General features: G+C 46.6%; 1 protein-coding gene across 2 annotated transcripts in view; it reads left to right on the top strand.

Moving 5' to 3' along the window:
* Positions 1–11,086: 11,086 nt before the first annotated feature.
* Positions 11,087–12,530, top strand: part of NECAB1 (N-terminal EF-hand calcium binding protein 1) — a 1,511,734-nt gene continuing 1,510,290 nt past the window's right edge. For both annotated transcript variants that reach the window (XM_078687059.1, XM_078687058.1), the window contains exon 1: positions 11,087–11,416. In XM_078687059.1, the coding sequence (XP_078543185.1) occupies positions 11,333–11,416 (84 nt within the window). In that variant the 5' untranslated portion in view covers positions 11,087–11,332. The remainder of the gene's footprint in view (positions 11,417–12,530) is intronic.

The raw sequence follows: 12,530 nt of genomic DNA, 5'->3' as shown, positions 1-12,530 counted from the left end.
CTGTGTGGTTTTGCTTGATGTCTGACTAAATGACATCAATAATTCCACACACTTGCTGGGGAGGATAAGGTCATAGCAACAGGCTGGTGAAGGAATACGAGGATATATTCTAGACTTACTCAGCTTCAGTACTATTTCTTGTAGTAGTAGGAGCCAATGTCAAATAAATTCAACGCAAGTACTAGTTATACTTGCAATACTTTACCATTTGTTAGGCTACATTGTGGCACTGTTCTAGTGTACTGTCACCTGCTATATTCTCGAGCGTACAGTAACCGTTGTAATGCTACAGTAAGGACAAACCAGGTTTCGTTTTCTTTTTTTCCATAGGCATGCAACTGCCACTGTGTCACACCACTAGTACCACCGCAATGAGGAAATTTCATCCGCCCAGGATTGCCAACCTTAATCCCCATTTCACGTGGAGCCAGCCCTGGGCCTAGCCCTAATTTCTAACACAAATTACAGGTAAAATAAGCGTTTGGTGGGAGGTAGTATAATGGAGTATTAGGACTAGACGAGAGATTGACGGTAGTACTACTAAAGTCCTAGGACTCTTCAGGAAAACAAACTTACTGTTACAGCCCCACCCACCAGACTGAAAAGCAGTAAAAAACAGGTATGGTCAGATAAAGTTTTAAAAAGTATATTTATGTAGCCCTAACAAAATAATCTCCCTCAAGACCCTCCCTAACCCCAACGATTGTCTTTGAAAAGTCCCAAAAAGCACCCAACTCCCAAATCCCACCCCCCAAAAGTCTCTAAAAAAAGGGCAAGGGACACTCCACTACTGGAGGGTGCTGGTGAATTTTGCGGCCAGGGCATCATACTCCTTGCGGAGGGTGGCATGCTCGAAGCGGAGGCCCTCCACCAAGTTCTTGTACCTATGGACCTCCTGCTCCAGGTAGGACATTCTCACTCCTAGGCGGCGCTGGCGTGCCTTGCAGCTCCTGTGGGGGGCAGCTGGTCTTTTTGCTGCTTGGCGGTGGCGGTTGGCTTTGTTAGCCCGGCTCCGTACCGCTGGAGCACTGCGCTGGCTGGCAGCCCGTGGGGTCACGGAGGAGGATGCAGCTGTCCCAGTCGAGGATGTTGTGGTTGCACCGGTCGACTGCGTGTCCTCCGACTCCTCCAGGGCCACCAGCCGCCGATATTCCGCGACAGTGGCATCCAGCCTCCGTTGCCGGGCCATTCGAGCCTGCTCCCTCCGTGATGTCGATTTGGAAGGAGCAACTATATGAAGAAAGAAAGACATAGTCTGTAACCAATGCTCCTTAACATTAATAACACAAAGTGATTGAGCCGAAAGTTGTGTCACAGTACAAGTAGCAAATTGAAAGCACAGTACATAACTATTGAGGACAGTATCTATCTAACCTCCCACTTCTGCATCCTTGCTCTAACATTAGTGGTAGTTTAATGAACAAATTCTACGACCACTATGGACTTCCATTACAGTCGACTATGACAGTACACCAGTCTTATTCATCTTCTTCTCTCTTGTTTCGGAAAATTGGTACGTTATCTTATGCAAGCCGGCAGAATGCCAGCGCAGTGAACTTGCACCCGAGAAAAACAGACGCACACCATGATGAGTGAGACAGACTTGCGTTACTGTACCGGTCCAGTACATGCAGGTGGTGAAGCTATTACTTTTCTATTACGGGTGGCACTGAGAATACTCGGTTACAAGGGCTACTGCTTAATTAATTTACCTTTCACCCTACAGTGCAAATGAGTACTAGAAAAGGAAAATGAAGAAGCTAAATAATTAGATTATCTATCACTTCACATGGGATGTATTTGATGACATATGGGATGACTTTAGGTGCTTTGCTTATTATTGAGTGAACAGTGATACACCCACACATGAATGACGTACTACTACTAAACTAAAGTTATTAAGAGAGGTACGGAGTGTCCACCGTAATAACCGGATATATGCTGTGCTTGCAGTTGCAATACAAACTATTGCTACTATTCATGGTAGTATTGGACAAATTTACAATTTCTTTTCCTTGCCTTCCCTACACTGGAACGGACGTGCGGGTGCGGTGTTACATGCTCTTCAAGGTAACACTTAGTTCATCCAGTGACAATCTACTCTCTCTAGATACACATGTGCTATCTAAGAGTCAGATAATACCATGCTCCAGGCATCCATCCATTCAAAGTATATGCACACATACAGTTTATGTTTCACCCACCCAGGCTGTTGTCCTTCCACCCATCCTTGCTTCATCATTGACCCAGCCATGCACCATACCATATTCTTTCCTTCCCAGCGACCTCGGGGGCCAAGCAAACACATATCATTCTTCTTTGCCAGCCATCATAAAATTTCTCGTCCTTCCACACTTACTTACACCCTTCTTTCGCTTTTCGAATATATAGCTTACCTGTGCCCGCCACCACCGTGTCAACCCTCACAGGCACATCGGTGTCGTCCGGCACTCGCACCGCCTCCTCCCCAGAAGTGTTGTCCTCCTCATCCACCACCTCCGCGCTGGCCCCGCCACCAGATGTTCCACCTACAAAGTAAATTTTTAGAATGTTAGAATACACCACTCACTACTGTATAATATTTGGTCTAGGAGGAATAAAGAAAGTTAAAAAAAACGAAATACAATGTAATAATTTGTAACTGTATACTCTACAGTAAAAATGTCCCTTTTTCCAGGGAAGGCTGTTGTCTTGCTGCACTTTTTGGCACAACTGATGAATGCTTGCTTTTTATTTTTAACACACAACACTTTTTCTCCTAACAGAAGCTTGACTTCTAAGAACACGATGAGGGTCAAGCTCAAGTTCAAACCAGGTGAGAGCTGGGCTCGACCACAAGAAATGTGTCCAATTAATCGTTAGCACTAAGCACTTTTCCATTTTCAGTTAAACGGTTACTTTTATGACAAAGTTGATTTTAATAAATGTGTTTAGTTTTAATAAAGCTTTTAAACTTAAATAGACTCTGTGGTTTTTGGTCCTCCAGACTAGAGTGGATGAGCTAAAGGTTTTGGAATTTTTGCAAGCATGAGTGCCTCTGACACTTCTTGACTGTGACTCCGTACTCTTGCCCTGCGTAGGATAATCTAATGATCATTGGGGATCAATCATCGGTGACTTAGGGAGCTAAATGACTCTGCCACACTATCTAGTCAGTAAGGAGATTGGGGGTTCTTCAAAGTCTGATATCACTGAGGTATGTGGAAAGAAAGTCTACCTGCGCCTATTATAATTGATAAACAATGCACTATTTAGTGTTCATAGTTCGGGTTGTGCAGATTTGTCCCTGCAACAGTAGTAGAATGGATTGTCCTCCTATCCAAAACAAAAGTAAAGTAGTATCTTATTCTTTCTTGGTGGTCATTCACCTTTTTATTGTTGGCAATTGTCAAAGCATAAACATTTAGAAGACTTGAAAAGACATTATGGACAATCCAAGAGGACTGCACTCAGTGCATAGAGCTATTGCTGACTAGAATGGGAGTCCAATGGAATTGCCAAATGTGCAATCTTAGTTAGCTACACACACAGACTAATAAGAATAATCCAGTAATACCACAGGGAGTCATAGTCGAGGCAGGATAAGAATTTAGATCCAGTCTACAAGAAGATCAAAGACGATTTAGAAAAAATCGAATGAGGAACGCTAGGAAAAAATAGGTACTCTTTATTAAAATTAAAACTTACTGGGGCCAGCAAAGGAGCCCTCGCCTGCCCGATCCTGGCCTGCATCCTCCTGAACAGCACCCTCCTCCTGTGTCCTCTTGCCCTTGGGGGGAGCTGATGTACAACATGAAAGAAAGAAAGACCAGAAAACATGGATGAGATTTGTCAACGAAATCAAACATTTCAAAAGAACTATAACAAAATATTTTTGAGAAATAGCAAATAGATAGACAACTATTCCACGGGATATATTGACCTATCTCATGTGGTATACTACGTTAATCGTATTGCCTGATTTGCGGACCGTTGACTTTCAAAGTTCCTATGTAACTCAATAAACAGACTACTAAAAAGGTTTGCCTAGGCCTGGCAGGCAGCAGTCCGCAGCACGCAAAGTGACAGACAAAGTCCATCCTGCTTGCAGATCAGTGAATACTCAAACTATCAATCCACCGACCACCACCACTATTTCTTCTTATAGCCATGTGTCTAAAGGAAGGACTGGACTTCAGTCTGTTGGGGCTGATTTAGAAGTCCCTTGCGGCTCATTTTCCTCCATTGTTGCGTGACTTTTGTGACGCAGCGGCAGAACAAAAGAGTCGCCATGGTGCGACGTATATATTAAAAAAAAAACGCATATGGGAGATGCATCACGTTGTAAAGCCCTGCACCATCAGGGGGCGTTCCGGCGCAAGGGAGGGCGTTCCTGCGCAGGAACGAATCCTAGAAGTGGGTGAGGGAAATGTACAAGATGTCAATCAGTCACTTTTAGGACAATGATGCGTGACTCAAACCCTGCGCCTGCTTGAAGCCGACGTACGGCTTGATGCAGCATTGGGGAGATAGGGCACCCCAGAGCATTGCTGGAGCTGCGCCATCGTTGGCACGCAACTCCAGCAATGCGCCGCCTTTACGCCACAGATGCGTAAGGCTTCTGTGATGTTTTGGGCCAATGGGTGGTGGTGGCATGGCGCACAATTACTGCTGCATCCCTGCTACTTTGCAGGGATGCGCCGGTAATTGAAAATATGACCCTTAGTGTCTAGCATTACGCAGTTCTTTACACTACACTCATACATAATTTCTCAGGCCAATGAAATGAACACAAAATACAAAACAAATAGGCATAGTAGCAAGCAAGGCTACTGAGAAGGAGAGCAGTGCACCAGAAATGCATAGAAGATTTTGAAATATAATTTACCTAATGTAATCGGCAGCATTATTGCTCTTGGTAAAGAACAAACATTTGCCAATAACAGAGCCGGATAAAACAGATTAGTGATGAAATAGCTAGAAATGGCTACTACTACTCACCAAGCCCGGGGACCTCTACGCCGAGCGCGTCCAGCAAGTCCCGTTCCCGGTCCATGACATCCGTCCAGCGGTGGGTGGCCTGGTTATAGGTGCGCCGGACCCCAGAGAGCTTAAACATGGCCCGGCACACCTTCTCCCACCGCTTCCGGCGCTCCCGGATGCCATAGCCGGTTGCGATCTTGCCGCCTCCCAGGATCGTCTTGGGGAGGCGGCGCTGGACGTGGAAGATGAGTGCGGCCACCTCCTCTGCGCTAAAGATCTCCCGTGGCATCACTTGCTCCCCCCTCAAACGCCCGCACGGGAGCCGGGCACGGGGTGCGGGACCCTTCCCCTTCTCAGGGTGCTTCCCGGCTCCCTTTACCATGGTCTGGGCAGAAATTAGTTAAATAATAAAGAAGAAATAGAATAGGGAAGAAGAAAATAAAAGAGTTTAAAAAAGTAGTTTAAAATTAACAAAAAGTAGCAGAAAACACAAAAATATAGAGCTAGAAAAATAGAGGGATAGATAATAAGTAAAATAGATCAAATAAACTTCAAAAAAAGCAAAGGATGGCAGAGATTCAGAGAGGATACAGAAAGCATGCCCAGAACCATAGCAATGAATGAGAAACAAGATGGCCGCGCCCATTCACGACCGCGTGGGTAAGTTCGCGCGAGATTTTCCTCGCGAGCACGTGCGAAATTGTACTAGCGAGCAGCACACTTTGCGAGATTACACATAGCGGCCGGAAACGGAATTACGTCACGCAAAGAAGATGGCTGCGCCCGTGTACGACCGCTAGGGTAACTTCGCAAACGTATAGCTACAAGCGCCTTGCGAACACGAAAAAAATCACGCGAACATACACGCCGCAAAAAAAAAAAAGTGTATTCGCTCGCATTCGCGGCTTCCGAAATCGATCTCGCACGGATTCGCGCCCCGCAAATGACGCGAAATTGCAGAAAAACGATTTTTGCTAAACTGAAAGCAATCAGCAGGTGCAAAAGTTCAAACTTAACATTAGTAACCATTCACTCTAGAGCTTCCTGAGGGGCCCCTCCAGAGTTCAGTTGCCTATTTGCAACTATTCCATGACCCTGCTATGACCCAAACAGCAGGCTCATAGAATAGCTACAAGTAGACCATAAAGGTCCTGTGAAAAAAATTTGCTCTGCAACAGAAAGCAAATTACAGATAAGGAAGGAAGCAGGTGCCAGCCAGACTGGAAGTTTCAAAATTACTGACACATTAATCCCCCCCTAATTAATTCATGGCAGTTGAAGAAGGGCAGGTGTGCTTGCTTTCACTGCAACAGAAAGCAAATTACAGATAAGGAAGGAAGCAGGTGCCAGCCAGACTGGAAGTTTAAAAATAAGTGACACATTAATCAACCCCAAATTAATTCATGGCAGTTGAAGCAGGGCGGTGTGCTTGCTTTTTTTCACCCCCATAATCTACAGTGATAAACAAACCTAATGGGTGGCAGTCAGGATGTACCAGAGGGTGGCATGGGTGTACCAGAGGGTGGCAGTGGTGAAACAGAGGGTGCTGTGAACCTGTGATGATAAACCAGACGTAGAAACAACATAGTCGCGGCCGTTGCGAGCCAAAAAGTAAGTTCGCAATTGCGAAATGGTCCACAAATCCTCGCGAACGCTCGCCAACAAAAAAAACGGAAAAATCCGCTAATCCGCGAGAGTTCGCGGATTTTGCGGATTGCGAATCCGTAAATCCGCAAATTCGCGTACGCGAGATCCGCTAGATCCGCCCATGCTTAGCAGCAGCACAGACTCCGAGAGACTCTGATCTATGGGGGCCGGGGATTCCAGCCGTAGTCATAGTGGAGATGCAGTGGCGCTAAGAAGAGGTGAAATACAACAAAGCCTCATTAACAAGTAAATGGTATTTTAAAGACCTGTGAAGTACTTGGTGCAGCTGTGTGTGTGTCCGCCCGGAAGCTGTCTCAGAAGGGTCGGAAAGGATTCTACTTCTTTCAAGCAATATATGCAATTTTTAGTGCCATTGATAAAGATCACATGTTCACATTTAGAACCTTTATAGAAGACATTTATTAATGGCCTAACATCAGATTTGTCCTCCAAAGAAAAAAACACCGCTGCCCAGCATATGACAGAGGCACCAGCACGGTGTATCCCATTTCACTCAGGCCATATGGATACAAAACAATTAGAAATTCCCGAATCTCTGATTTACGTTCCTCATTAATGTACATGTTCATGACGTAAGGTGTAATGTATAAAGTGATTATTAAATAAGCGCAACAGGAACCATCTGCACCAACAGACTACGCTTTTTTCCGTGGGTGCCACAGCCCGCCATCCAGTACAGTAATAAAAGGTCTTAATGAATATATTAAACAACAATTCAAATATAAAGGTAGCGAGACAACATTTCCCCGTGGCGTCAGTTTCTTCCGCAAGCTATTGATTCCTCATGCTGCGAGTGTCCTGGCACTATTCCAAGTGTCGCGTCGGTGAGGTGACAGAGGGTGACAGAGATAGACAGAGACAGACAGAGAGAGGGACAGACTGACAGAGACGGATAGACGCAGAGACAGGTAGAGGCAGAGGCAGAGACAGATAGAGGCAGAGACAGGGACAGACTGACAGAGTCAGAGACAGACAGAGACAGACAGTGATAGAGAGAGAGAGAGAGAGAGAGACAGAGACAGACAGAGACAGACAGCGATAGAGAGAGGGAGAGAGACAGATAGACAGAGATAGAGACAGAGATGGAGGCAGAGACAGACAGAGACAGATCGAGGCAGAGAGAGACAGAGACAGATAGAGGCAGAGACAGATAGAGACATATAGAGACAGAGACAGATAGAGGCAGAGACAGGGACAGACTGACAGAGTCAGAGACAGACAGAGGCAGACAGTGATAGAGAGAGAGAGACATAGACAGAGACAGACAGCGATAGGGAGAGAGAGAGAGAGACAGAGAGAGAGACAGATAGACAGAGATAGAGGCAGAGATAGAGGCAGAGACAGACAGAGACAGATAGAGGCAGAGACAGACAGAGATAGAGACAGAGACAGACAGAGACCGGGACAGGCAGAGACAGATAGAGGCAGAGACAGGGACAGTGTCAGACAAAAAGAGGCAGAGACAGACAGAGACGGAGAGGGAGACAGAGACAGTGACAGACAGACAGATAGATAGAGACAGAGACAGGGGCAGACAGAGACTGAGAAACGGAGAGGGAGACAGAGACAGGGACAGACAGAGACAGATAGAGGCAGAGACAGGGACAGGGACAGACAGATAGAGGCAGAGACAGACAGAGACAGAGAAACGGAGAGGGAGACAGAGACAGGGACAGGCAGAGACAGGGACAGACAGAGACAGATAGAGACAGAGACAGGGGCAGACAGATAGAGGCAGATACAGACAGAGAAACAGAGAGGGAGACGGAGATAGGGACAGACAGAGACAGGGACAGACAGATAGAGACAGAGACAGACAAAGGCAGAGAGATAGAGAGATGGAGAGGGAGACAGAGAGGGAGAGGGAGACGTAGGGAGACAGAGGGAGAGAGAGGGCGAGAGAGGGAGGGTGATAGAGGGAGGGAGACAGAGGGTGACAGATGGGGGGAAGGGAGGGAGACAGAGAGAGAGCGAGACAGAGAGAGAGGGAAACAGAGTGAGGGCGACAGAGAGAGAGGGAGACAGAGGGAGGCAGAGGGAGACAGAGTGGCAGAGTCAGGGGGAGACAGAGGGAGGGAGACAGACAGAGGGAGACAGACAGAGGGAGACAGAGGGAGGGAGACAGATGGAGACCGGCAGATAGGGAGACAGAGGGAGGGAGACAGATGGAGACCGGCAGATAGGGAGACAGAGGGAGGGAGATAGAGGGAGAGAGGGTGTGAGACAGAGGGAGGGAGACAGAGGGACGGAGACATAGGGAGACAGAGAGAGGGAGACGGAGGGCAACAGACAGAGGGAGACAGACAGAGGGAGGGAGATAGACAGAGGGAGACAGACAGAAGGAGGAGGGCAACAGAGGAAGGGAGATAGATAGAGGGAGACAGAGGGAGGGTGACAGACAGAGGGAGACATGTGGAGACAGACAGAGGGAGGGAGACAGGGTTGGCACACCTCCCTTCGCCGCTCGACGTTACACCCCAGGCCGGATTAGATTTCTCACCGGCACTGAGGGGCCTTAATCCCGGACCTTCAAACAGTGTAGCAGCCCTGAAGAGTCACAAGCCCATGCGTTGTGATGAAACACGTGTCAGCTGATTGTTTGATTCCATATGATTTTTTCTCATTAAATATCACTCAAGAACACACTGGTGTCAACCTCAAAATACTTAATCAGTAGAGACTACCGCAGCTCCTTTATATCCTCACCACGTGTTCCCAGGACTGTGCCTAACTGTGATTCAGACACCTGGCAGGCATGGAATGAGGGAGTCTTGGTTGGACCCATGATTGTCCCTTACCATTGAGCGCATGGCTGGTGAGCTGCTGTTCGTGAACAGTGGGGATGTGTACTGTTGTTTAATTCATGTATAGCGATCACTGTTCAATCTTGGTTTGGTGATTTATGCAATTGTTAAGGACACAAAGTGATTTCATCACATTAAGTCATTAGCTACAGAGGAGAGGAGGATTGTGGACATTGTCGCTTAGCTCTACGGGTTTTGTTGGACGCTCCCAGTTTTATAAGTAGTTCACAAATTTTATTATTGTAATGCGACAGATTGCAGACACATTTTTTTCAATGTGAATTTGTCAAACTGAGGAAATACTGCTAAACTCTGCATCCCTACTGTGTGCATTGTTTATTAATGTCAGTGACATATTTGAGCTTATTTGATTTGTCTGTATTTTAGTCAGTGCTTGAAATGGAAAAATGGAAGTGCAGGTACTCTATACCAGAGTACCTGCTTGTTTCTGAGAAGTGCTGGTACTCTCCAATTAAATGTATTACGTCACGCTCGAGAGGTGCCGATACTCTCCCTCTCAAAATAAAAAAGTGCCGGTACTCCGTACCGGACAGTACCGGCCCGTTTAAAGCACTGATTTTAGCTGGTTGTTGTTGATGCAGAAAAAAAATCCTTATGTTACCTTGCTGTAAATAATATAGTCTTGAGGAAGGGGAACAGTCCCCTCTAGGGCTAGCCAAACTGTGCTTCAATAATTGTACCATTATATTGAGGCAGGACACAATGCTAATTCTCCTGATTTAGGTCCTGCCCCTAATTAGATTTACCACACCTCTTTACGAGGTTTGCCACGCCCCTTTTAGAACATCCCCAGTTTTTTTCCCACTTAAGGCCCTAGAAAGAAGTAACTTGGCAAATGATGTGTGCAGCAGTTATCATGGGTCAGATGGCAGTTGATTTATTTTTAAAGAAGAACTGGACCGCCTGCCGAAGCACACCCAATAGGACATGATACCAGTCCTTTCATACCATAGGAGACATCCTCCTTGTGCTGCATTGTGTGCCCAGTGCAACCTACCCTAGACTACACAATGCTGCTTGCTAAGGCATTCTACTAAATATTTACAGATGCTCACAACAGCAGCCCACATGTAGTCCCAAATCTGGTCCATCGCCACAAAACCTGCACACCAACAGCCACAAAACTAGCCCAGACAAGGACCTGTCCATCTGACACTGCCACTGACACTCTGATAATTAATCTCACATGCAAATGAATGCACATTGTTGAGAGTAACAGGTGCCACAACCGTCACCCATTGCTTTCTCAAGGACATTAGCAGTACTGACTATGTTAATACTTGCGTATCTTAATAGCTATGCATACATAGGTATACAGATATTTGTTAATGTAAATGCACGAATTTGCATAGGATGATGTCTCTGGTATAGCATACATATTGCCCAAGTCGGTGTTTTGTTAATATATTTTATTTTTAATGGCTGCTTTTTGGCAGCAAGCAGCAGGCATTTAGGAGCCTGTGTTGCCAGGCAAACTTGATATATTATACCGTAGTCTTAAACCGCGATAGTGATAAATTCGACTCTCAGACTGGCGCTGTGAGACGACTCGGAGCTGTGGGGAATGGATGAGGGGGAGTCTGAGGGAGGGGGCGAGCACCAGGCAGTAAGATAATCATGTCGGAGAGAGATTCAGCTAAGCTGACAGGCTGTGGCGCTGTCGGGAGACACTAGCAGAAAGGAGCTGAGAGCAAGTCATCCGGGGCAGAGACAGCAGCATCCATCCAAGCGTGCGGAACAGCACTGTACATCCACGCGCCGCCAGCCAGCAGCGCAGTTCTCTCAACTCTGGACCAGACGGCAGGCAGGGTCTGCTCGCTCTCAGGCATCGCCAGGTCCCCGCTCTTCGCTTCCGAAGGGCCTGCGTGGATCCCTAGATGTCTTCATCCTCCGCAACCAATTCTTCGGAGGAGCTCAGCTCGGCTCTGCACATGACGAAGGGCATGTCCATCTTCCTTGATGTGAGTAAAAGTTTCGTTTCCACAGAAATGACGAGAATTGCTGCAGAACACGTTACCCACCTGTGTGCGTTGTGTTTTATACTCAGACGCAATTCTCTCTTTCTCTAGCCTTCTGTGCTACCTCGCGCCAGTCCGCTGCTCGTTTCAAATAAATTGCATAGTGTGAGGAATGAAACTTGACAGCAGGTCATAAGAAAGAGGCAAATCAGATGGTGCTGATTCGGTGACTTGAAATGGCCTCCCGGAAGACGAATGATGTATATAATAAATGCACAAGGAATGCTAGTCTATGAGGTTTTAAATATAGCTCTGCTTCTACGTGAACTCGGCGAGGAAACATGGGTGTGCGACTTGTACAGTTACTTGGAATACCAAGTGTGTTTTATGAATGTGCACACACTATACACAGTTTAGCCAGCACCACCAATTAATAGTTTTGCTAAACATGAGTTTATTGCAAAGCCGCAGCCTGCAATGATTAGAACAACACTGCAAGTTTGCGAGGTATGAGTTCTAAACAAACATTTTATTTTCTGTAATTTGGGGATACAATTCGCTTTGTTTTTTCTGGTGGGATGTGGGCACAACGCCCATCTCTGTGCGCGCGGGCAGTTTTAATGCTGAAAGGCTGAGCCTCTCTCGGGACATGGTCTCCTCCAGCCAGCGCAGCGCATCCAGTGGCTGTGACTGCGAGGGCTGTGGCTGCGCCTGTGAGCGAGGCTACCTGATGGAGTCGAGTTCACTGCATCTGTAAATGCCACCACTGCAGGTGTTCAAGGACCAGTGCTGATGCGGGCACCATACTCCAGAAGTCAATAGCAAATACTGCGGCAGCAGATTCTACAGTGGGTAAACCCTGTGCAAGGAGAAAAACATTTATTTTTAATCCGATTTTTGTGAACTTCACTGAAACTATGACTCAGACTGATCTTGGGGTTTGTGTTTGAATTGCAGCAATACCTGCAGGGTTGTGTTACTTTGCTATCCGGATTGATGCATTTCTAAAAAGGGAGAGAGGGGACAAGTTGTGGAGCCTTCTTTGGAAGTTATTAACAGCGCAAAACAAGATTGTACATTCTATACAAATGAGAGCCATTCTCTGGTACCTCCAGTG

Source organism: Lissotriton helveticus, chromosome 4_1 (assembly GCF_964261635.1).
Source record: "Lissotriton helveticus chromosome 4_1, aLisHel1.1, whole genome shotgun sequence".
NCBI classification, from domain to species: Eukaryota; Metazoa; Chordata; class Amphibia; order Caudata; family Salamandridae; genus Lissotriton; species Lissotriton helveticus.
The sequence above is the reverse complement of the archived record's forward strand: the minus strand, read 5'-3'. Positions and strand labels throughout refer to the sequence as shown.